At 31.9% G+C, this 26,279-nt stretch overlaps 2 protein-coding genes across 2 annotated transcripts; both read right to left on the bottom strand.

The window, feature by feature from the left end:
* Nucleotides 1-14,885: 14,885 nt before the first annotated feature.
* Nucleotides 14,886-16,018, bottom strand: LOC148767718 (uncharacterized). The gene has a single exon (XM_088824221.1). The coding sequence runs from the start codon at nt 15,873-15,875 to the stop codon at nt 14,934-14,936; it is 942 nt and encodes a 313-aa protein (XP_088680347.1). The 5' UTR covers nt 15,876-16,018; the 3' UTR covers nt 14,886-14,933.
* Nucleotides 16,019-24,422: 8,404 nt separating this feature from the next.
* LOC105952279 (uncharacterized) lies at nt 24,423-25,382 on the bottom strand. Its single transcript, XM_012975813.2, has one exon. It carries the CDS (start codon nt 25,380-25,382, stop codon nt 24,423-24,425), a length of 960 nt encoding a protein of 319 aa, XP_012831267.2.
* Nucleotides 25,383-26,279: the final 897 nt, after the last annotated feature.

Here is a 26,279-nt window from a genome sequence, read left to right as displayed (position 1 = left end):
TCTTTTTTTCCTATATATTTATTTAATTTTCTTATTGATAGGTATATACTATATAGACAGGGAAGTCATGGCCAAATTAATTAGTTTTTGTTAGTTTGTTTTGTTTGTTAGTTAGTTTGAATAAACAGTTATTGATATGATCGATTTATTTATCTTATATATATATATATATATATATATATATATATATATATATATATATATATATATATATATATATATATATGGGCAAAAAAGCCCATCATATTAGACTTAAATGTACATTGGTCCAAAAAAAACAGTCTCTTAATTAAACTTCCCCAGTCTTTCGTCTAAATTACCATCCATAATATAATTCTTATCAATTCCATTCATTATGCTCTAACTTCCTTAATATTACACATTGACCCCGGATTTAAACAAATATATCACATTAACCCCAATTTTTTTTTTTTCAGAAAATAATTTTTTTTCTGAAATTTTTTTTCCAGCCAGATTCAGGCGTTGACTTTTTTTTTTTTTGAAAACTTTTTTTTTCCTGAATTTTTTTTCTGGCCGGTCAACCACCGTTGACCGCCGAGTCTCCGGCGTTGACTTTTTTTTTTTTGAAATTTTTTTTTAGAAAAAAAATATTTTAATTAAAATTATTGTCTTGGCTACTAAATTACTATCTCAGACAGTAATATTACTGTTTGGGACAGTAATATTATGAATATTATTTTGCCGAACAGTAATATTATTGTCTAAGATAGTTAAATTACTGTTGGAGACAATAATTTAGCCGCCAATGCAGTAATATTAATTAAAATAATTTTTGTTAAGAAAAAAATTAAAAAAAAAAGAGTCAATTAACAGTTAAATTACTGTCTCCGACAGTTAAATAACTGGAGACAACAATTTAGCAACGAATATAGTAATATTAATTAAAAATATTTTTTTTAAGAATAAAAAAGTCAATTAAGAGTTAAATTACTGTCTCCGATAGTTAAATAACTGCTGGAGACAGTAATTTAGCAACGAAGACAGTAATATTAATTAAAATATTTTTGAAGAAAAAAAAAGTCAATTAATAGTTAAATTACTGTCTCCAACAGTTAAATAACTGCTGCAGACAGTAATTTAGCAGCCAAGACAGTAATATTAATTAAAATATATTTTTTAAGCAAAAAAAATTTATAAAAAAAAAAAAAGTCAACGTCGGAGACCCGGCGGTCAACGGCAGTTGACCTACCGGAAAAAAAAATTTCAAAAAAAAAAAAAAAGTCAACGCCAGAGACCGGCGGTCAACGACGGCGACTGGCGGTCTCCGGTGGTGGCAAGTCAAAATTGGGGTCAAAATTGAAATTATGGTTAAAATTGGTTAATTGATGAAATTGGGCTAAATTGAGATGTAAATCATGAAATTGAAGTTGAATTGGGTTTCAATGAATTGGGGGTAATTTTGATATATGTAAAGTATTTTACCTTATTTGCAATAAGTTTGAATAGCTGGATTTATTTGATAGACAAAAAAGTTGGATGTCCCTCTTTTAATTAAGTGCTCTTGTTTGCCATTTGCCATTTGCCATATATATATAATATATTATATTCTATCTACATACCCATTGCTTTATAAATTGATGGATTGATAAGAGTTCAAACTTTTGGAAAATTGAAGATGACAAACTATCTTTAATAATTGAAGGTTATCTCAAGCCGAAATTGAAATCTTTTATCCTACTTTACAAAGTAAGAATATGTAGTACTAGTATTTGTGATTTATATACATATATTGCAACAAGTTATTTAGAAAAACAAAAAAAAAAAAAAAAAAAAAAAAACTAGGTGAAACAAAAATTGCCACTATTTCTCTAATATTATGTTTATTATTATTATTATTATATCTTTTCATTGAAAGGTATAACGACTAATAACTTGTTTAATTAGTAATTTAATACATACCCAAATTAAATAAATGGTAGCTGGTTGGATTATCGAGAGTAATAAATTAAGCATAGAAGTGTAGTGGAACAACAAGGATGAATGTTGAATGATTCAAGTGGGCAAATTAAATAAGGGTTGAAATCAAAGGGGAGAGCCGTAATTACAGGAAATTGAGGGGGTGATTGTGGAATATAAGAAAAATAAATACGAGGAATAAGGGCACGTGCTTTTTGAAGATCTATTACATATTCCAAAGACAAATGAAAGGCAATTATTGAGATATGCTCAAATTATGAAAAAAAAACCCCATAAATTTAGATAATTATAATTACCTCCATTAATTATGTATTGTCTTACATGTCCACTATACGACACCCTCACGATATAAAATATACATACTGAGTGTGAGGTTTTTTTGGTAAGACAATACATAGTTGAAGATGTGGTTTTAATTATCCGAATAAATAGTTTTTTCCTCGTAATTTAAACTTATCTCAGGGGTGGCCGTAATCTGCTCTATTCGAAAAGAATAATTGAGATGTGGTCGTCAATCTAACGCTCCTCCCTGATCGAGAATTGAAAATCCTACCCTTCGTGCAATACATATATTATGTAATTTTACGAATAGATTTATGCACAATCAAATGAGTATGTATGTAAATGTGGGTGTAAAGTAAGATAATTAACAATAGACATAGACGATTGATATATACAGCAGCAAAGCCAACATTTAAGGTGATAGTGGGTTAATAAAAATACACTTCGTACAATACTTTTATGTAAATTAATATATAAATTGTCTTCTTGTTAGAATAGAAGAAAAAAAAAGACATTTCAATATAAAATTAGAGGATATTATAAATTAGGTAATAGATTACAAGAAAATGAATAATGTTTGTAATTTGATAAGAACACAACTCACATGCCACGTTGCTTTTAATATGTACCAAATCTTACCAAACTAATTAGTTTGTCCAATCAATAAAGTAATCCTCAAATTAGTCAATGACATTTAAAATTGAGATGGTGCCTAGTTATTGTTATTGTTATTGTTATTATTCAGTCGCAGATGTTTAAATTTTTTGCCTAAGTAATTATGAATTTATGATTGTAAGTATATTTGGGAGCATACTTTTGTGGTCAAAACAACGTGTAGAATTGTTCTTCCAATAAAAATCTTATTTTCCAATTTACACTCCTATTTTTCGACGGATCATGCCCTTATGGCAAGGGTGCGTTAATTTTTCTATTTACCACTATGAAATCGAATGTACAATTCACGTACATTTGCAATTGATCTACAGTAGAATCTCGATAAATTAATAATTTTGCTTAAATAATAATTTATCTCGGTCCCGACTTGAAAAAAATGTATCAAATTATCAGTTCGATAATTCTATATTTCGTTGAATTAATAGAATTTTGTTGGTCCCGACTGTATTAATTTATAGATGTTTAACTGTTGCATTCTAAACAAAACGCTTGTCCAGATTTTTTCGAACTTGTATTTATTTTCTAGATTTTGCTCTTAAGCCGTAACATACTACCAAATATTTACCGGATTTGGGCGAAAATTTAGAAAACCAAGATTGTCAAATTGTCATCTAAAAAAGATAGATCATTGAATAGTTGCATGAAATGATATAAAGCTAGTATATAGTGATTAGTGAAGGCTTTATATATAGATGAGTTTACATGGATAAGTTTAACATAATTAGGCATCAATTATGAACTTAACTAATCCAACAACAACGGCTGTTTAACTAACTAAATGAGTTGAGCTAACTAACTATATACCTAAAATAGAACTAACCACTATTTTACTTTATCTTTGCGAAAGTCAAATATACTACTAATATAATTCTCATCACAAATAATACTTGAATAATAATTTTTTTTTTTTATAAAAAATAGTGTATTAAACTTCTGTAATTTTTTACGGACCAATATTGCAGGTAAATCCCAATCGTCTCTGAGATGCTACACTCACTGAAATATACCGACCAATATTTAATCATTGATGTTATGAAATAACTTCCCATTAAATAAAATATACACATGGATGTATTTGTAATTTACATGCAAATTAATAATTATTAATCACCCAATCTATTTTAATTGGTGTATTTTTAATGAATGGACGGCGGCATAACCAACATAAATTCTCATAATTCCGTTTTCTATTGTGCCACGTAGACAAATAAATATTAGATTAATTAAATGTTTGAGGTTTCTTAGGAATTGGATTAGATACTTATCCAGAAGGGAGCTAGTCAGTGGGGCCCAGCTTTAAGGTTAGCCATAAAAACATGGGGCCCACATTATCCAATTACTTTTTACCGTTGACGTGGCGGCACATGCCGTGTCTTCAATGATCCAGCTTAATTGTTGTACTTGTAGGTAAATGCTATTTCACCCGCCCTTTGTTTTTTAAATTTTAATAATTATTGTAAACACATTTACTTGGATATTATGTTATTCTTAGAAAATTATATAAACGATGTTGGATTTCTCTACTCGAGCTCTATCTTCTGACTATAATTGGGTATGATTTGGATGTATGTATTTACTTGTTGTGTTTGTTTTATCGTTGCACTGCTACTTCCCTCTTGCAGTTTGGTGGAGATCCTTTCGCTGGCGATTTTAGGATTTCTTGGATAGGCTTTGGCGGTTGTGAGAGTTGTAATTTATTTATTGCCCTAGAGCAATTCGTCTTAGTTGAATACAAAGAAAGATAAGCTTGATATAAACTCGAAACCTAAAAAAATACGTGAGACGAGTTTGAGCCTGTAGACATGAGGTTCAATAATATTTGAGTTTGAGCCTACAATAACGAGACCCAATGGTATATAAACTTAAGCCGACCTAAACTCGGCTCATATGGCCCAATTGCCAGTACAACTACCCAGTTATATTAGATTGTGTTGGGATAATCGAAAAAATAGTGTGACATGATTAAAATTTTAATATAAATGGATGAAATATATATAAGTTGTACATAATTAAAGAGCATATATACCGAGCTGTGTTTTAAAATAGGGAGTCAATTTTATTGTCTAACATTGACTCAAAATTATTTAGAAGAATAAAAATAAGGGTATATTACAACCACCCTTGAGGATGATAAAATTGCAAAAATCCTCTTCTATTTGGGTGATTACAACAATCCTCCCAACTATAAATTTTTTTACACGTTCATCTTTGCGGTTCAAATTTAGTGGAATCTTCTTGATTATATGTAATATTATCACTTTTGTACCCGTTTTATCTCATTTGAGCTCCACATTTTAAAACAAGTGATCATAAGATGTGTTTTTTTGGCTTGTATATATATCAGATTGTGGTGCATCAGAAACTGTATTTTTACACAAAACGAGTAAAAAATAGAGCACATTTCACGGAATCTAGATGATTATGTTGAATATAAGGATGGTGGTGTACGAAGATTCATATTTGATGGGAGTAGATGTAATTATCCAAACAAGAGGAGGGTTTTCATAATTTGCCCATACCTTAGGGAGGTGGTTGTAAGTTACCCTCAAGATAAACATGATTCTATTTAAAAAAAAATGGAATACGGCAAAAAGACAGCTCTAAAATTTTAATTATTTTTGTTCGGTCTTTCTTTTTCTTCTTCTGATAATGATGTAATACGCAGCGATCTATGTAGGTGCATTGGATAAATCTACACAGTCATATAATAGCTTGCAAACCGCATGAGATTTCTCACAATTCAAATCGTTAGTCATTTAGAAAATTATGTTTGACTACCGACATACAATTACCTATTTTTAAAGTCAAATATATATACAATATGTTTCAATTAATTAATATGATTAATTTTGTATCAAACTCGAGGATGCCCACCCGTATTGACCTTATCACAAAGATCAATTGGTTTATCTTTGAAACATTAAATTTGAGATATTTAATTCATCCAACTTTAAATATATATGTAGTTAAATTTCCAGCAAAATTGCTGGAAATTCAAAGTCATTTTCTGTATGATATTGACAAATTTGTCGATATTACAAAAGCACACGCAAATGCCAGCGAACTTCCAAAACACTCCAGCCTAACACATTACATGCTATATTAAAGGCTTGATTTCGCTTCGCATCTCTGAAATATAGTTTCTTCGTATTTTGCACCCTCGAAATAAATTAATAGCGTTTTATATCCTCGATACACAATAAATCGTGAACAATACACCTCCAATTAATTTTTTAAACTAATAAGGATAATTTAATATTTTTAGTGGTATTTTTTTAGGATGCCAACTGCCATTATATTTATCAATTCTTCAAGCAGGTCTAGAAAATGTAAAGTGGAAAAAAAACAGAAGAAAAAGTAAGTGAAAGAACAAATTCCTTAAGTTATTTTGTTTTCAAGTTATTTGAAAATTATATCTTCTTACAAAGATTTTTATCAAATATTTTCACCAATTACAATAAAAGAATCACCAATCGAATAACTCAGTGATAAATTGACGGTTTCTTTTTTTTTTTTTAGAGAAATTAAACTATGGTTTATAAGTAATTTAGTGTGAATTTTTTCCCCGCACTTTGTACGCTTGAAACTAGGTTGAATGGTAGAAGAAAACAACAATTTAGCTTGTTACTTTGCATACAAAAAGCCGAAAAAAAAAATTCATGCTGCATTTTCTGAATAATTTATTATGTTTTGAGAGCGCAAAATCCCATTAGTAATTTTAGAGGGTGCAAAACGCTAAAATGCTACACTTCAAGGGTGCAGAGTGAAATTAAGCCATATATAATAAATGCAAAAGATTTAAAGGATAAAGTAGTAGGATTATATGTTTCATTATATATATTGTGGAAATAAATAAATAAATAATGAAGTAATAATAGACATTCAATCAGCCAAAACTTTACAAAGAAAATGACATGTTATCTTGTGATTGGTCCCAAGAAAAGTATTGGGCGTCGTTGGATTTGGTCATATATAATAAATCGTGTTTACAATAAAAGAAGACTCGTGACTATGAGCCCACCACTAAATCTTTTTTTCGTAGATTTGGGCACACGCTTTTAATACTATGAGGAATTAACTGGCTGGAAATTAAATGATCCTTTGCCACGTCATGTAGTCAATTTCATGCATATATATATTTTTCGAATTTAATAATATATTTAGCTATATTTTGAATTTTTGATATAATATCTATCCATCTTTCTGCATATGTGGTGATTGATCAATGCTCTCTTTTACAGCTCGATGCTTTTATTATATTTACAAAAGAAATAACAAGAATTTATATAATTATTTGTTGACTTTATTAAAATAAAATGAATTAACAAGTTTTGTGAAGAAAAATACTAAAATAGAACTCTTGGGAAAGAAGATTTGAAATAATAATAATAATAATAATAATAATAATAATAATAATAATAATAATAATAATAATAATAATAATAATAATAATAATTGATAAAACCCCGAGAATTGATTTCTGACAAGTTTTTATCGGTCGAAATAATCCAAATTAAATTTTAGTCAAGGATGTTCGAAAGTGTTGTAATCGACTTATGGCGATGTGGTGTTGCCACATCTTTCAAATTCGCATGCCTCAAAGCAACCTTGTTTGCCATTTTCCGGAACAAAAACAGTTTCATTCAATAAGAATCTTTTCACGAACAAAAGTAGAGCAGAGCACGCCGGGAAGAGAATTTATTATTTATAAAAAAAAGAAAAAAAGAAAAAAACCGAAAAACGTATCACATGGCTTGCAACTGCAGTTCAATCGGGCTTTCTCCTTATTTTGCTCCGAAAAACCCTAAAATATCTGATTTTGGGATGGCCATAATTTCTGGGGAGGAAAACGAAAATTCGGCAATAGGCAAAGATTAGCTAGTAAAACGGAAAACTTGTTCATTTCTATAATCAAGAATATTAATTAATGCCTGCAATTCATCTTACTTTTAACCTTAACTAGCATTTTTTCCCCGTGCGATGCACGGGATATTATTTGAAAAATGAAAAAAATAATCAATTTAATACATAATAAGAAAATATAGTACATAGTAAAATTTAATAATGTAGTATTATATATATTATATATAACATTAGTTTTTTTAAATATTGCATATTAAAATTTATAATCCAAATATATAGATTAAGATTTAACAAATCGGATTTCTATCTTTATCTCTTAAGATTTGAGATATATTGATGAAAAATAGGAGATTGATAATTGTTGAAAAATATAGTAAAAAAAATTAGTAGAAATATATATTAAAAATAAATAATTACTAATGTTGTTTTCACTTCGAACCTAATTTTGACATATTTCTATTTTGATTTTGGCAAAATTCGAAACACAAAAATTGTAGTCCTTTGTGTTAGCTTTCCATCCCAACTTAAATCCGCTAGATTGGATGCCGTGTGACAAAGTTATGCATGAATGAGTCACATTTTGAGGTTTAGATACCTCAATACATCAAAATTGTGGGCAATATCCATTGATTCATGTATATCTTTCTCGTCCGACATCTAATTTTGGTGATTCAAGTTGGATTAGAAAACTAACTCAGAATACTACAAATTCTATTTTTCGGGTTTTGCAAATTTTGGATTTAAAAATGATCAAAGTCACGTTTGAAGTCGTAACGGTATTATTAAAGCTCGAACGACATTTATCACATCCCGATATCTGAAATGTTAAATGTTCTCAACTGTGTTCTCAACTGGTTCCGGAGGTGGTAAGTTGGTGCAAGGTCCTATGATCGAATCCTGGCAGCCGCAGTGTGGGAATTTCAACTCCAATGAGGGTTGGTTCCTTGTGGGCACCGGGTTCGGGTCCGCTACCTTAACGGGGTGTTGAGTTACCATGATTTACATTCCTTCATCAATCCTTATCGGGCCAAGGGATGGGGGCCCTGGGGACGAGGGATTTCACCTTTTTTTTCAAGATATTATTATTGTTTGCTTTGTGCTAGTGACAACATCTCTGAAGTTATATTGTTTTCTTTAAGGCAAGAGATATTCGACATCTATTGTTACGATGATTCAACTTAGGGTGAGCATTTGGACCGGACCACCCGTTAATAAGGCATAATCGAATTCCATCCACGCATTGACACGTGTCTATGTTTCCTTAGAATTGGAGAATTGTACTCCCACTCTAAATTAATCGGCTGAAGGTTAAATGGCTGAAGGTTAATTTAATTTGGTCATTGAAATTCTTTTATTTATATTTTTTTTGTATTTATCTTTGTGCATCTTTTTATTTTATTTTTATTTTTCTCCTTTTATTTTATTTTTCTCATTTTCTTAGTTTACATGCTATTTTTTTACCATATAATATTAATTAAAAAGAATATTACAATTAAATTTCTACCACTAAATCAACTCGGAACTAACAAAAACCCGAAAACCGAAATCTGAAAACCCGAAAACCGAAACCGAAACCAAAAAACCCAAAAAAACCCAAAACCCGAAAATCGAAACCCGAAAACCCAAAACCCCGAAAAACCCGAAACCCCAAAACCTAAAACCGAAACCCAAAAACCCCAAAACCCGAAAATTGAAACCCGAAAACCCAAAACCCCGAAAAACCCGAAACCCAAAACCCCGAAAAACCCGAAACCCAAAAAAACCCAAAACCCGAAAATCGAAACCCGAAAACCCAAAACCCCGAAAAACCCGAAACCCAAAACCCCGAAAAACCCGAAACCCAAAACCCCGAAAAACCCGAAACCCCAAAACCCGAAACTCCGAAAAACCCAAAACCCCGAAAAACCCGAAAACCCGTCTGTTGAACATAAGGTTTTATATTATTATTATTATTATTATTATTATTATTATTATTATTATTATTATTATTATTATTATTATTATTATTATTATTATTATTATTATTATTATTATTATTATTATTATTATTATTATTATTATTATTATTATTATTATTATTATTATTATTATTATTATTATTATTATTATTATTATTATTATTTCGTTAGTTGTTAACCCTTTTTTGCCACGTGTCAAGCAACTTTGAATATATAGTTGGGTATTTGAGAAAACCCCCTCATATGCACTTTATCATTAGACTAGATCCTTTTTTTTAATACCCTTTTTAGATAAATCCAATTGTATTTTATTAAGCAAATTATATTATTAATAACCTATTTTACCCTTTCTCAATTTGTTTAACCTAGCACGTTTCTCGTATAATATAATCGTTTCTCTTCTCTTCCCCTTCTGTATACAACTCGCGCCCACACCTCGCCGCCCCACCAGACACCACACGATCTCCACCCTCCTCCTCCTCGGAGGGATCTCCCACCGGCTGCTCCTCTATTTGTTTCTCTCTCACATTCGGTTACCGCAAATTGCAAAAACCCCCAAATTTCTGAAACCCTAGTTTTGCCATTGGTATCTTCCACCATCCTTCTCCTTCTTGACCATTCCCCCTGTTCATTCAATACCAAATGTATACATTTGAATTCTTTTTTATGGGGATAATCCCTTTCACTGATAAAGAATTGTTCAACCTAGATTGTTTTTTCACCGATGCTTCGCCGAAATTCCAGAAGCCGGACCTCTTCTCTGTGCCACACCTGCAATCGCCGCCGCCGCGGTGGAGCACGACGGACTTCACTTTTGTCAGTTCATGGTCGTCGGCTCAAGCGCCGGCATGGTGGAGCACGTCCATGTTCCCCGTTGACACAATCAAAACCCGACAGTGTCAACCAAGCCGTCCGTTCTATTCTGAAATACGACGGCACGAAGGGATTCTACCTCGGGATTGGAGCCATGGCCCTCGGCGCGGGGCCCGCACGCGCCGTCTAGTTCTCTGTTTACGAGTTCTGTAAGAAGAGATTCTCCAGCGGCAATCTGGACAATCACGCAGCGCATAGGGGGTTTGTGCTACTGTGGCCAATCTGGATAATCAAGGTTTTCAACTAAAAATAATAATTTGATTGTAATTAGATTGTAATTCTTATTTTGAATTGGATTTTCTCTTTGAAAAGGTGATTTGTTGTGGTGGATTAGGTTAATTCCGTAGTGGACTACGTTACTATTTAGTGAATTTTGATATAATTAAACTCAATTTTCTCTTTGAAAAGGGGATTTGTTTCGTAGTGGATTAGTTTAATTTCATAGTGGATATTTTTGTAATTGTTTGTAGTGGATTAGGTTAATTTCATAGTGGATTATGTTAATATTTTGGTGGATTTCGATATTTTTTGTAGTGGGTTTGGATGAGATTGTAGTAGATTTAAAATTCTTGCTTGGTAGACCGATTTTATTTTGAATGATTAAATTTACACGTTGTCGTTGTCTTTTTCTTTGGTTCAGATTCTTGACAAGGAGTGATGGCAACAAGTGGGACGAGGTTGGGTGATGCACGGGGACTCTACTATTGTATGCGATGACAATTTTTATTAAAGGGACTTTTGTAGTGGATATAAGCAAGTTTTTAGTGGATTTTCTCTTTATAAATGGGATCTTTTGTAGTGAATTTCTATATTTTTGTAGTGGTTTTTGATGAACTTATAGTGGATTTGAGACAATACCTGATGCAGGCGCGAGGAGGGGTGTCGATGCGCTTACAGTAAATAGTGGTTTTTGAATTCTGATGTGACATTAAATAGTGGATTATGTGTTACAGTAAATAGTGGATTTCAAACAGTGTATAGTGGGTTTCAAATTCAGACAAAGAATAGTGGATTTCAAACAGAATAGTGGATTTCAAACAGTGAATAGTGGATTTCAAATTCAAGCAGTAAAATAGTGGATTATGTTATTTTATAGTGGATTTAGATAGTGAATGTTCATAAATTGAATGTTCATAAATTTTGACGTGTAGCGGATTTTATTTTTTGATAAACCTACTGGATAAAAAATGGTTTTCACTTAATTTCGAAATATTTATAGTGAAATTCGATTTGGTAAAGTGAGAAAAAAAAATCAATAAAAAATATTAATTAAAAGAATAAACTGGAAAAAAAAAATTAATATTTCAAAAAAAAACAAAAAATTAAAAATAATAAACAAATAAAATTTTTTGAAAAACTAAAAATAATAAATAAATAACTATTTTTTTGAAGTATAAATAAAAAAAACATTTTTTTTAAAAGGAAATCAAAAAAAAAATGAACGTTGGCGTTTGCATACATAAAGATTTTTTAATTTATTTTCCATATTAATATAATTGATGATTGATTAATGAATATAATAGGGGTAAATGGGGTATTATGTTAATTGAGGGGTTATCCCTAATAGTAAATATAAAAATGGATTTAAACCTCTAAGGAAATTGTATGAGGGGGTTATCTCATATAACCCCTATATAGTTTTTCTTCTTGAATCAGTACACGCAATATTGTATATTACTATTATATATGAATTATCTAAATTAATATAAGTAGTTAATACCACGTGTCACATGTTGAGTGGACATCCGATTAAGATCAATTAACGGATGGTCCGTTTTGAATTTATTCTCTTCAACTTATATTTGATTAGCTCATGTTATCAGTTGAACAAAAAAAAAAAAAAGATGTACTTCGATCGTGCTGAAATTAATACTTCAAGATTTGGAGATTGCCTTAATAGTGGATATGTGATTTGTGTCTACTGATTAAGATATTTATTTGGCTTAATCAGTATTTATTTATTAATTCAGAGGAAAAAGAATATAAAGAAAATATGTAAAAAAAAAAAAAGTATAAAACTGTACTTAACAGATTAATTACTCAATAGTTGACTTTTCAAAATTACTTAAGAGTTGATTAAATATACTGCAAAACATAAAGTGCACAGATTTATTATTTTCCTACACATTCCTACATGAATTTATTTGTTTTTGTGGTAAATAATAATAAAAAAAATCCAATGGAGCATAGAATAAAATGTAAATATATTTGAAAATTGTATGTATATATAAATAGTTAATTGCACATAACCCCAATGTAAATTTCGAATTGCTAAAAAGACCATTTGTTAAAAAAAATGGGCAAGAACACCCCTATGTTCCGTTTTACAAAACACATCGCCCCTTATTTCGAAATAACAAAATATCAAAGAGTTACCAAAACTTACATCCAATAAAATATATATATATATAAGCCAAAACCCTTAGGGAATATCACTACTCAAAACAGGCAATTTAGTGTATTGCAAATCTCCAATAATTAAATTAATCTCTTCGTCTTCGTCTTCACCGTGGTGCTTCTTACATCGGAAATAAAACACCGTGTACGCCATTAAAGCCGACATCTTCAACAACGACAAAGAGTTCAAAAAGAACAACCCGTAATAATAAACCGTCACATTCTCGGACCATTTATCGATAAAATAGAAAACGGGCAACGACAAAATCAAAGCCACCAAATTGAAGAAAACGTTGAGCATGAATCCATGGAGGCGCTGGCCCCCCTTCACGAGCTTCTCCGCCTTTTCTACCGCCTCAACGCTCGACCTATCTTCTACAACGGACACCACAACCGACAAGGCCCAAATAACCGACGAATACAGCTGGCAAAAAAATACGATAATCCCGAAAACAAGAAAACTGCATATTGTAATAAAATTGGGATACGTTAAAACCAATAGAGCAGCTAAAAAAACAACGATCGACAGATAACGGGACGACGAATGGCTGGATACGCCGAGGAATATTCTTTTTCTAGAGGAGGGAATATTCTTCTTCCATGTTCGTTGTTTGATGCTCGAGAGGAGATCTTTGCATGTTAAGTTCTTGTGATCGGTGTACGAAAATGCCGATACTAGAATCGTCGCAGTGCTCGATAAGTGGGAGATTATGTTGTAAATGATCAAGAAAGAGAGCTCAACTGCAAGAAGGAGTGCTATGTATTTCACGAGCACGTGGTAATTATTATTATTATTGTTGTCTGAATTAGGGTTTTGTGTGTAGTTATAAGAAGCATACATTTTAGCCATGAGGGATTGGAAGAAGTAAATGAATAAGGGGAAGAGGATTGATGGTACGAGGAGGGAAAGAACGGCGATCGAGGCCATGAGTTTCCCATTTCTCGGGAGGATTTTTAGGGTTTCTTTTAGGATTATCGAGAAACCGAAAATTTCGGAGAAATCCATGAATATATGAGAATGTACTATGCAGTACAAGAAAAATGACTTTTAACAACTTAAGCATTTTGTTGTTGGTCTGAAATATATATATATATATATATATATATATATATATATATATATATATATAGAAAGACGATGGAAAAGTGTCGTGGGAGAAAATGTCATATCTGCATATCTGCATAATTATGAGTCCACTCCCACTCTCAAACATGACTTTTATATATTAATGATTTTATTATACACTGGAGATTTTCTAGCAATTAATAAGATATATTTGATTTACATGTATTTTGTATTCTTTATTATAATATATATTATTTATTTTTTTAATCTTATGACTCTGGCCTTTATTTTGTAGTCATTAAAAAAAGAAGATATGGAGATGGAGATGGCATTAAATAGTGGATGACATGTGATTAAATGATTAATGTCTACTGATTAAGATATTTATTTGGCTTAATCAGTATTTATTTATTAACGCAGAGAGGAAAAAGAATATAAATAAAATATGTTAAAAGAAAAGTATAGAACTGTACTTAATTAACAGATTAAGAATTACTCAGTAGTTGACTTTCAAAATTACTTAAGAATTGATTAGATATACTGCAAAAGATAAAGTGCAGACTTATTATTTACCTAGACATACCTACATGAATTTATTTGTTTTTGTGTGTGCCTGTGGATAAATAAAAAAAATATGTCCAATAGAGCATTGAATAAAATGTAAATATATTTTAAAAGATGTATGTATACATACAGAGTTAATTGCACAGAACCCTCCGTGCAATTTTGAATTGCTAAAAAAGCCATGTATTAAAAAACAATGGGCAAGGACACCCCTATTTTGCGTTCTACAAAGCACAGTGCCCTTATTTCGAAATAACAAAATATCAAAGAGTTACCAAAACTTCCATCAAACAAAATATATATACAAGCCAAAACCCTTAGGGAATATCACTACTCAAAACAGGTACTTTAGTATATTGCAAATCTCCAATAATTAAATCAATCTCTTCTTCTTCGTCTTCACCGTGGTGCTTCTTACACCGGTAATAAAACACCGTGTACGCCATAAAAACCACCATGTTCGACAAGGAGACGAAATTCAAAAAGAACAACCCGTAATAAATGGTCACATTTTTCACTGACAATTTATCGATATAATAATAAAAACCCGGCAAAATTAGAATCAACGCCACCAGAGTGAAGAACAAGTTGAGCATGAATCCATGGAGGCGCTGGCCCCCCTTAACGAGCTTTTCAGCCTTTTCCAACGCCTCCAGCCTCGAACTATCTTCAATAATAGAGACCACAACCGACAAAGCCGAAACAACCCTCAAATACAGCTGGAAAATAAAAACAATTATCGCGAAAATAACGGCTGCACAAATTGTAATAAAATTGGGATAAATAAATGCTAAGATAACAACTAAAGTGAAAGCGATTAGAATTAATCTCGATGATGATGAATATGATATTCTAGAGAAGGGTTTCTTCCATGTTCGTTTGATGGTCGAGAAAAGATCTTTCGAATTTAATTTCTTGCCGGTGTAAGAAAAGGACGATACTAGGATAGTTGCGGTGCTCGATAAGTTGTATATTATGATGAAAATGAACAAGAAAAAGAGTTCGAATGCAATAAGAAGTGCCGTGTATTTCAGCATGTGGCTATTGTTATCATTAGCATCGGAATATTCGGGGTCTGTGTGAGACGCAAACATATTAGCCACGATGAATTGTAAGAAGTAACTGAATAAGGCGAAGACGATTGAAGATAGGAGGAGTGAAAGAATGGCGATCGAGGCCACGGACTTCCCATTTTTCGGGACGATTTTTAGGGTTTCTTTTAGGATTATCAAGAAACCAAAAATTTCGGAGAAATCCATTAATATATATTGAAAAGAGGCTCAAAGAGATTCTTTTATTCTTTGGGAATTTGAGAAGAAGATATATAGGAGTGTGTGTGTGTGTGTTTTTATTTTTTTGTGCTGATATTTAAGATGGTTTATTGCGTGGAAAAGTATGTTTGTGGGAGAAAATTTCTTCTTATATACTTGGTCACCGTTGGCAATTTCGTAGTATATATATATATATATATATATATATATATATATATATATATATATATATATATATATATATATATATATATATATATATATATATATATTTGTTTTGCAATAATAGGAGAATAAGGAGTGATTCCCCTCAATCTATGTACCTGTCCCTTGCACTATTCCAAGCTGAGTTTTGTAATTTTCAACCAAACTAGAACACAATTTGTGAGATTTTTTTTATGGGCTCTTTGATATAATCCTCTCAATACTTGTACCAAAGGGCGAAATTCCTTGCCCCCAGGGCTTTCCGTCTCTTGGTTCGATAAGTATTTGATGGAAGAATGTAAATCATGGCAACTCAACGACCCGTTAAAGTAGCGGATCCGGACCTGGTGCTCACAAAAAGAACTAACCCTCATTAGAGTTGAATTTTCGAGAGAGATCCAAATTATTTTGCACCATTTGAGAAAAGTCCCTTTCTAATTTCAGCCACCTAATTTTCCAATTATGCCTCTGCCACCTCATCAACATTATCACGAATATAATTATTTCCCTGCCACCTCCATCAGTCGTTTTTTTTAAATTTTTTTATTTTTTTATTTTTATTTTTCATTTTTAACCTTTTTTTTTCTCTATCAGGTATATTAATCAACTATGAGATATAAGCATAGTCGATCAAGAAACTGACCACTAAAAATAAATAAAAACACAACTATGTAAAAACGAAAATCGATACTATTTTTACATAACAAATAATATACATAAATGGTAATTGATTTATACAAATCGGAATCAATACACAAAAATCCAAAAATGAAAAATGAAATCAAGTAACCTTAATCGACTACTAAAACAACTAATTAACACTTTAATCGACTACCAGAGTATAGTCGATTAAGTTAATCGACTACCAAAAAATACATAGTCGATTAGGGGTACAACTTGCGCGAATTTCTCTACCCGTGTCGTCCTCCGCGTGATCTACCAATAAACCCTAGCAAAATCAAATTAAAAATCCATAACCTACGGCGACGAAGAAGAAATTTTCGCAAAATCGAGAAACTATGGGTAAGGGGAACGCTACTTGGGGTATTCGCGAGATCCTCCGCCGCGTCGTCGCCGTGAGTTTCCAAAAATTGTTCGTGATTTAGACCATGGTGGTGGCAGAGGGGGGGATAGGGGTCTGAGATCTAAATATTGAGAAGAGAAACAATAGAAACGACGCAGAAGAAAAAAAAAGGGTCTGGAAAAGATGATATATAATTAGGGTTAAAATAATTATACTCAAATAAGGGTAGTTTTGGAATTATAAAAATATCAATTTAATGGTGATCCTGCTGGATTCAGGGTGGGTTAATTTAGGGAGTTAGGTAGGCCTGAACTCGGACCGGGGCCCGCGGATAAACCTACAAAAAAGGAAAGAACCGGACTTTGGCCGGAGTTAGCACTCCGACGGCCAAGTCAGTAACTTCCTGAAGAAGATATTATATTTTTATATGTAATTGATGTAGAAGATTTCGTGTGTCCTGATACTTGTATTTACTGCCCCTATTTATACTAGAAAGGGGACGAACGTCAAATATTCTCCAATTTAATTTATCTGTCCAATCGCGGTAATTAGGCATCCGGACTCCAAATTACTTCAATGCAGTTTAATATGTCATTTCATTGGCGGTTGCAGCTGCAAAAAGTAGGGGACCGAAACGACATTCCTCTGCGCCTGTCAGTGGATTATACATGCATTAAATACCTCCACGTGCAGCTAGCATCAATTCCGGGCTGGTCTAGCGAGAAGCTTTGCGAGAGAGTGAGAGAGCTTCTCGCTCTCCCGGGTCGCTTGGTCCCTCTCGCCTAACAAGGTGTCGATTTAATGGGCCCTCCTCTCTTAGTGGGCTTAATGGTGCCTTTTGATCCTAGTTGGGCCTTTGGTCTTTACTGGATCTGCCAAACGGTAATGGGCTGGATCAAATGGAATATTAACTAAGAAGATTTTCTCTAATTATTTTTTGGAGGAGCTATTTCCCTTAACTATATTTTCTAGATGAGGGTTCTTGCTAATTTTCTCTTTTTTTATTTATTTCTAATTTGGTGGAATATTAGCTAATGATATTTTTTTTAATTATTTTTTTCTCTAGTTATATTTTAGTTAATTTTTGAAAGGTGTTCTTACAAATGAATTGTCAGAATTGATTTCAATCAATTCGGTCCAAGAGATTGATATCATTTATTCTTTCCTTTTTTTTCTTCTTCTCCATCTCTTCACTCAATTTATTTTTTCGAGTTGATTTACAACTTGTTGAATGACCACTTAAGCTGCTAGTGAAATATATTATTTAATATTTGGGTAAATTATAATCACTTTCTGAGGGTATAGTTCAATTACTAAAAATCGCCTCTTGTTTGGATAGTTACATTTACTCCCCTCAACTATGAATCTTCTTACATCTCCACTCTTATGGTGTCAAAGTCAACATAATCATCTAAATTTCGTAGAATGTGCTCTAGTTTGTATATCATTTTGTGTAAAATACAGTTTCTGATGCACCAAAATCTGATATACACAAGCCAAAAAACATATCTTATGATCATCTCGCTTCAAAATGTGGAGCTCGAATGGGATAAAACGGGTACATAAGTGATTATATTACATATAATCTAGAAGATTCTACTAAATTTGAAACCGCAAGGGTGGACGTGCAAGAAGATTTATAGTTGAAGGGGTGGTTGTAATTACCCAAATAAGACGAGGGTTTTCGTAATTTGACCATATCTTAGGAGGTGGTTGTAATTTACCCGTAATATTAATATCTCCAATACGTCCCAATTTAATATTAATAACACCAATTCGTTGGCTCTGATATCATATTAAATAGGGTTAATGGCGAAGAAGTCTGACGAGCGAACTTATTAAAAAAAGTCATCCAACTTTTTTGTCTTTCAAATAATTCCAGCTCATTTAAACTTATTTGCAAATAAGGAAAACCCTTTTATATATACCAAAATTATCCTCAATTCCTTGACACCCATTCCAATTCCAATTTCATGATTTACAGTTTTACACCTCAATTCAGCCCAATTTCACCCATTAAATAATTTTGACCCGCCACCGCCGTTGACCGCTGGTCTGCAGCGTTGACCTTTTTTTTTTTGAAAACTTTTTTTTTCTGATTTTTTTTCCCGGCAGGTCAACCGCCGGTCTCCGGCGTCGGTTTTTTTTTTTTTGAAAACTTTTTTTTTTATGAAATTCTTTTTTCGGCAGGTTAACCGCCGGTCCCTGGCGTTGACTTTTTTTTTTTTTTTTTTTTTTCTAAAAAAAAATATTTAAATTAATATTACTTACTATATTGGCTGCTAAATTATTGTCTCCAACAGTAATTTAACCGTCGAAGACAGTAATTTAACTGTTAATTAACTTTTTTTTTTAAAAAAAATTGTTTTTTCTTAATAAATATTAATTTAATTAATATTACTGTCTTGGCTGCTAAATTAATGTCACCAACAGTAATTTAACTGCCTAAGATAATAATTTTACTGTATTAATTAATTTTATCGTCTTGGCCTACAATTTTGCTGTCTTCAACCGTAATATTACTGTCTCCGACCGTAATATTACTGTCTCCGACCGTAATATTACTGTCTCATGCAATAATATTAGTAGGGGTGAGCATTCGGGTCGGGTCGGGTTATTCGGGTATTTTGCAAAAAAAAAAATTATCCGAACCCGACCCGAGATAACCGGGTACCCGGTTATTTCGGGTCGGGTTCGGGTTTTGCTATTTTCCTCTTTTTTTTTTTTCTCTAATAATTATTTAATACTTCTAATTCTAAATGTAACATCACACTTCATAAAATATAAAAAATATATTAAATGTTGCTTTACTTGGACTACAAATACGGGAAGTAAAACATATTGTTATATACACACATTCATAAAAACAAAAGAATTACTAAATTTATTATACAAAAAAAATTAATCACAAAAACATAAAAAAAAAAAAAAAAATACAAACAAACAAATAGTGACCAATTTTACATAAAATATACATATTACATACATATAGACATATACATATAGATACACACAGACATATATATATATATATATATATATATATATATATATATATATATATATATATATATATATATATATATATATATATATATATATATAATTTTTCTTTTTTATTTTTTTAACCGGGTACCCGGGTAGAATTGCTAATACCCGAACCCAATCCGGTTTGGGAGCACCGGGTACCCGAACCCGGGAAAAACCCGGTTAAGTCAAAAATTATCCGATCCAATCGGGTAATACCCGGCCGGGTCGGGTCATACCCGAATAACCCGACCCGAATGCCCACCCCTAAATATTACTGTTTGGGACAGTAATATTAGTAATATTACTGTTCGGGAAAATAATATTTATAATATTACTGTTGGGGAAAGTAATGTTATTGTCCCAAACAGTAATATTATTGTCTGAGACAGTAATTAAGCAGTCAAGACAGCAATATTAATTTAAATACTTTTTTTAAGAAAAAATAAAATTCAAAAAAACAAAAGTCAACGCCGGAAAAAAAAAATTCAGAAACAAAAATAGTCAACGTCGGAATTTAGCTGGAAAAAAAAATTCAGAAAAACATTATTTTCCTAGAAAATATTTTTTTCAAAAAATTATTAAAATCGGGGTTAATGTGATATATTTGTTTAAATCAGGGGTCAATGTGTGATATTAAGGAAGTTAGAGTATAATGGATTCAATTGATAAAAAAATGTATTATGAAGGGTATTTTAGACTAAAGAAATGATGCTGGGTTTATTTGAAAGACTGTATTTTGTGTGGACCAATGTGCATTTAAGTCCTTTGCCATGTCCCTCTTTGTCATTTGCCCTATTATTGGGTGTCTTCGGTGTCTTGTGTATATTTTTTTTGTGTGTGTTTTCGGTGTAGTCTGTGTATATGTTTTAGTGTGTGTAATTTATTTAGTCTGTGTTTTCGGTGTAGTTTGTGTAGTTTTTTTAGTGTGTGTTTTCAGTGTAGTGTGTGTATATTTTTTAGTGTGTGTTTTCGGTGTAGTGTGTGTGTTTTCGGTGTAGTGTGTGTTTTCGGTGTATTGTGTGTAATTTTTTCTAGTGTGTGTTTTCGGTGTAGTGTGTGTAATTCTTTTTAGTGTGTGTTTTCGGTGTAATGTGCGTATTTGTTTTAGTTTGTGTTTCGGTATAGTGTGTGTATATTTGTTAGTATGTATTTTTGGTGTAGTGTGTATTTATTTTCGTGTATGTTTTCGGTGTAGTGTTTGTATATTTTTTAGTGTGTGTTTTCAGTGTAGTATATGTATATTGTTTTAGTGTGTGTTTTCGGTGTAGTGTGTGTCATTTTTTTAGTGTGTGTTTTCGGTGTAGTGTGTGTAATTCTTTTTAGTGTGTGTTTTCGGTGTACTGTGTGTGTGTTTTTTTTATTGTGTGATTTCTGTGTAGTGTGTATAAAAACTTTTCACAATCAACATCACCAAAAACTGTATACTATAGTACACAAATTTTAGTTGAAATTGGTGCAACGTCTAAAAAACTACTTCACAAAACTACTTCACGATCAAAATCACCAAACACTATATTGTACACAAATTTTTGACTAAAATTGGAATCAGTTTTTGGTGCTTTTAATCGTGAAAAAGTTTTTTGGACGTTCACCAATTTTACCCAAAATCTGTGTACTTATAGTATACAATTTTTGGTGATTTTGATCGTGAATTTTTTTTGGGACGTTCCACTAATTTTACCCAAAATTCGTGTACTATTATTGCATACAGTTTTTTGTGATTTTGATCGTGAAAATGTTTTTGGACGCTCCACCAATTTTACCCAAAATTTGTGTACTATAGCATACAATTTTTGGTGATTTTGATCGTGAAATAGTTTTTTGGACGTTCCTCAATTGTACCCAAAATCTGTGTACTATAGTGTACAATTTTTGGTGATTTTCATCGTGAAATAGTTTCTTGGACGTTCCTCAATTTTATCAAAAATCTGTTTACTATAGTGTACAGTTTTTAGTGATTTTGATCGTGAAATAGTTTTTTGGACGTGCCACCAACTTTACCCAAAATCTGTGTACTATATAATATACAATTTTTGGTGATTTTGACCGTGAAATATTTTTTGGACGTTGCACCAATTTTAACTAAAATCTGTGTACTATATTATACAATTTTAGGTGATATTGATCATGAATTTTTTTTACAGACACTACACCGGAAATATACACTAAAAAAAATAAACACACTACACTGAAAACACACACTAAAATAATTACACACACTACACCGAAAACACACTGTATCGAAAACACACACTAAAATAATATACACACACTAATATTATTGCATGAGACAGTAATATTACGGTGGGAGACACTAGTGTTACGGCTGAAGACAGCAAAATTGCAGGCCAAGACGATAATATTAATTAATACAGTAAAATTATTGTCTAGGACAATAATATTACTGTCTCGGACTGCTAAATTATTGTTGGAGGCAGTAATTTAGCACCCAAACCAATAATATTATTAAAATATATTTTTTCTATGAAAAAAACTAAATTTACAAAAAAAGTCAATTAACAGTTAAATTACTGTCTCCAACTGTTAAATTACTGTTGGGGCAGTAATTTAGCAGTCAAGACAATAATATTAATTAAAACAAATTAAGAAAAAAAAAGTCAACGCCGGTGAACGACAATTGACCTGCCGTAAAAAAATTTCATAAAAAAAGTAGTTTAAAAAAAAAACAAGTCAACGCCGCACCACCGGACTCCGAAGGGGTCGGGTCAAAATTGGAATAAGGATCAAAATTGGTTAATTAGTTAAATTGGGCTAAATTGGGATGTAAATCATGAAATTCGAGTTGAATCAGGGTTTCATGGAGTTGAGGGTAATTTTGGTATATATAAAATGGTTTTCCTTATTTACAAATAAGTTTGAATGAACTGAAATTATTCAAAAATAAAAAAGTTGGATGTCCTTTTTTTAGTTGTGACCTTATCATGAGCCTTTTTACCATTAACCCTAGAACAAAATGTAAATATTTTTGAAAGTTGTATGTATATATTCAGAGTTATTTGCACAGAACCCTCTACGTAATTTTGAATTGCTAAAAAAAAACCTTCGTATTAAAAACTGGGCAAGGACAACCCTATTTCGTTTTACAAAGCAGACCGGACGTTATTTGGAAGCAACAAAATATCAAAGAGTTACCAAAACAGGTAATTTAGTGTATTGCAAATCTCCAACTTCAATAATTACATCTATCTCCTCTTCTTCTTCTTCACCGTGGTGCTTCTTACACCGGAAATAAAACACCGTGTACACCATTAAAGCCAGAATCCTCAACAAGGAGACCAAATTCAAAAAAGAACAACCCGTAGTAAATCGTCACATTATCCACGGACAATTTATCGATATAATAATAAGCAGTGGTGGCGGATCTGGCTATGGTCTAGCCTCTAGGGTGTGCAGTTGCACACCCTTGATTTTCATCAAATAGTATTGTTATACATAAGTTGACAGGAAAGGCTATTGGTTGAGGTGGTAAAGATAGTTTTCATTCATTATAGGTCCCGGATTCGCCACTGATAATAAGTACCCGGGGAAATTAGAATAACCGCCACCAGATAGAAGAACAAGTTGAGCATGAATCCATGGAGGCGCTGGCCCCCCATAACGAGCTTTTCGGCCTTTTCCAACGCCTCCATCCTCGAACTATCTTCAACAATAGAGACCACAACCGACGAATACAGCTGGAAAATAAAAACAACTATCCCGAAAATAACGGCTGCACGAATTGTCATAAAATTGGGATACGTAAATAGTTATAAGACAACAGCTAAAACGATAGTGATTACAAGAAAACTTGACGACGATGACGATGAGTATGATCTTCTTGAGAAGTGTTTCTTCCATGTAATTCGTTTGATACTCGAGAAAAGATCTTTCAACGAAAATATTAAAGATTTAATGAAAGTATTAAGGATTTAAAGAGTCCATTAAATAGTGGATGACATGTCATTAAAATATTTATTTTGACTTGATCAACATTTATTTATTAATGCAACGAGGAAAAATAAATATATATGTAACATATAAGAAAATATATAAGTGTTTGCTATGTGATTTGGGGTATCAATAGGGTGGGGCCATGGTTTTTTATTTGACTTGAACCAAATTATATGGCAGATATATCATCACGATTAATAAACACACAAATACATACACACCCAGATTGGTGTGTAGATCAACGATAAAAATACTTGGTGAAATATTCAAAAAGAACAAACAATCAAAGAGTGGCAATAATGTAAATACTATACAAGCCAAAACCCTCAGTGAATATCATCACTACTCAAAACAGGTAATTTAGTGTATTGCAAATCTCCAACTTTAATAGTTATATCTATCTCTTCTTCTTCATCTTCTTCGCCGTGGTGCTTCTTACACCGGAAATAAAACACCGTGTACGCCATAGAAACAACCATGTTGAACAAGGAGACGAAATTCAAGAAGAACAACCCGTAATAAATCATCACATTATTCACGTACAATTTACGGATATAATAATATAAACACGGCAATATTAGAACCGACGCCGCCACCAGATTGAAGAACAAGTTGAGCGTGAATCCATGGAGGCGCTGGCCCCCCTTAACGAGCTTTTCGGCCTTCCCCAACGCCTCCACCCCCGAACTATCTTCCACAATTGAGACCACAACCGACAAAACGTAAACAACCGACGAATACAGCTGGAAAATGAAAACAGTTACCCCGAAAATAACGGCTGCACAAATTGTGATAAAATTGGGATACGTGAATACTAAGATAACAGCTAAGACGACGGCGATCGAAAGAAAACGTGACGATAACGATGATGATGATGAATATAATTTCTTAGAGAAGGGTTTCTTCCATGTTCGTTTGATGCTCGAGAAAAGATCTTTCGGATCTAATTTCTTGCCGGTGTAAGAAAATGACGATACGACGATAGTTGCCGTGCTGGATAAGCTGGATATTATGACGAAAATGAACAAGAAGGCGAGTTCGACTGCAAGAAGAAGTGCCAAGTATTTCACCACGTGGTTATCACTATCGGAATATTCGGGGACTGTGTAAGAAGCGAACACATAAGCGGTGAGGGATTGGTAGAAGTAAACGAATGACAAGAAGAGGACTGAAGGTAGGAGGAGCGAAAGAAAGGCGATTGATGCCACGAGTTTCCCATTTTTCGGGAGGATTTTTAGGGTTTCTTTTAGGATTATCAAGAAACCGAAAATTTCGGAGAGATCCATTTTATTGAATTAGGCTCAAAGAGAATTGTGCTTTTATTCTTTGGGAATTTGAGAAGAAGATATATTGGTGTGTGTGTGTGTGTTTATTTTTTTGTGCTGATATTTGAGATGGTTTATTGCGTGGAAAAGTATGTTTGTGGGAGAAAATTTCTTCATATACTTGATCATCGTTGGCAATTTCGTAGTGTAATATATATATATATATATATATATATATATATATATATATATATATATATATATATATATATATATATATATATATATATATATATATATATATATATATATATAGAGAGATATATGGTTTTGCAATAATAGGAGAATAAGGAGTGATTCCCCTCAATTTATGTAGCTGTCCTTTGCACATGATCTTGGTGACTTTTCCAAGCTGAGTTTTGTAAATTTGACTAAACTAGAACACATTGTGGGGTTTATTTACTTATTTTTAATTTCATCTCTCTAGTTTTATTTTAGTTAATTTTTGAAAGGTGTTCTTACAAATGAATTGTCTGAATTGATTTCAATCAATTCGGTTTAAGAGATTGATATCAATTATTCTTTCCTTATCTCTTTCCCCCCTCTCTTGACTCAATTTATTTTATCGAGTTGATTTACAACTTGTAGAACGGGCACTTAACTATTAGTGAAATATATCATTTAATATTAATATTTTCAATATATCCTACTTAGCTCTGATACCATATTAAATAATCACCTCAACCAAAATTTTAGATTAATCAACTAACTTAAATCACGTGAATCAACCGATTTACAACTAATCCAAGGTACTTAAAAGTTAAAACTAAGTCCTAATCATAATTTGATCAAATCCACTAATTTCTTTCAGTTGACTTACAACTTAGTCAATTAATAATACCAATTCAGCTTCAAATA

This window comes from Erythranthe guttata, chromosome 10 (genome assembly GCF_056151865.1).
Source record: "Erythranthe guttata isolate IM_541 chromosome 10, IM_541, whole genome shotgun sequence".
Lineage (NCBI taxonomy): Eukaryota > Viridiplantae > Streptophyta > Magnoliopsida > Lamiales > Phrymaceae > Erythranthe > Erythranthe guttata.
The sequence above is the reverse complement of the archived record's forward strand: the minus strand, read 5'-3'. Positions and strand labels throughout refer to the sequence as shown.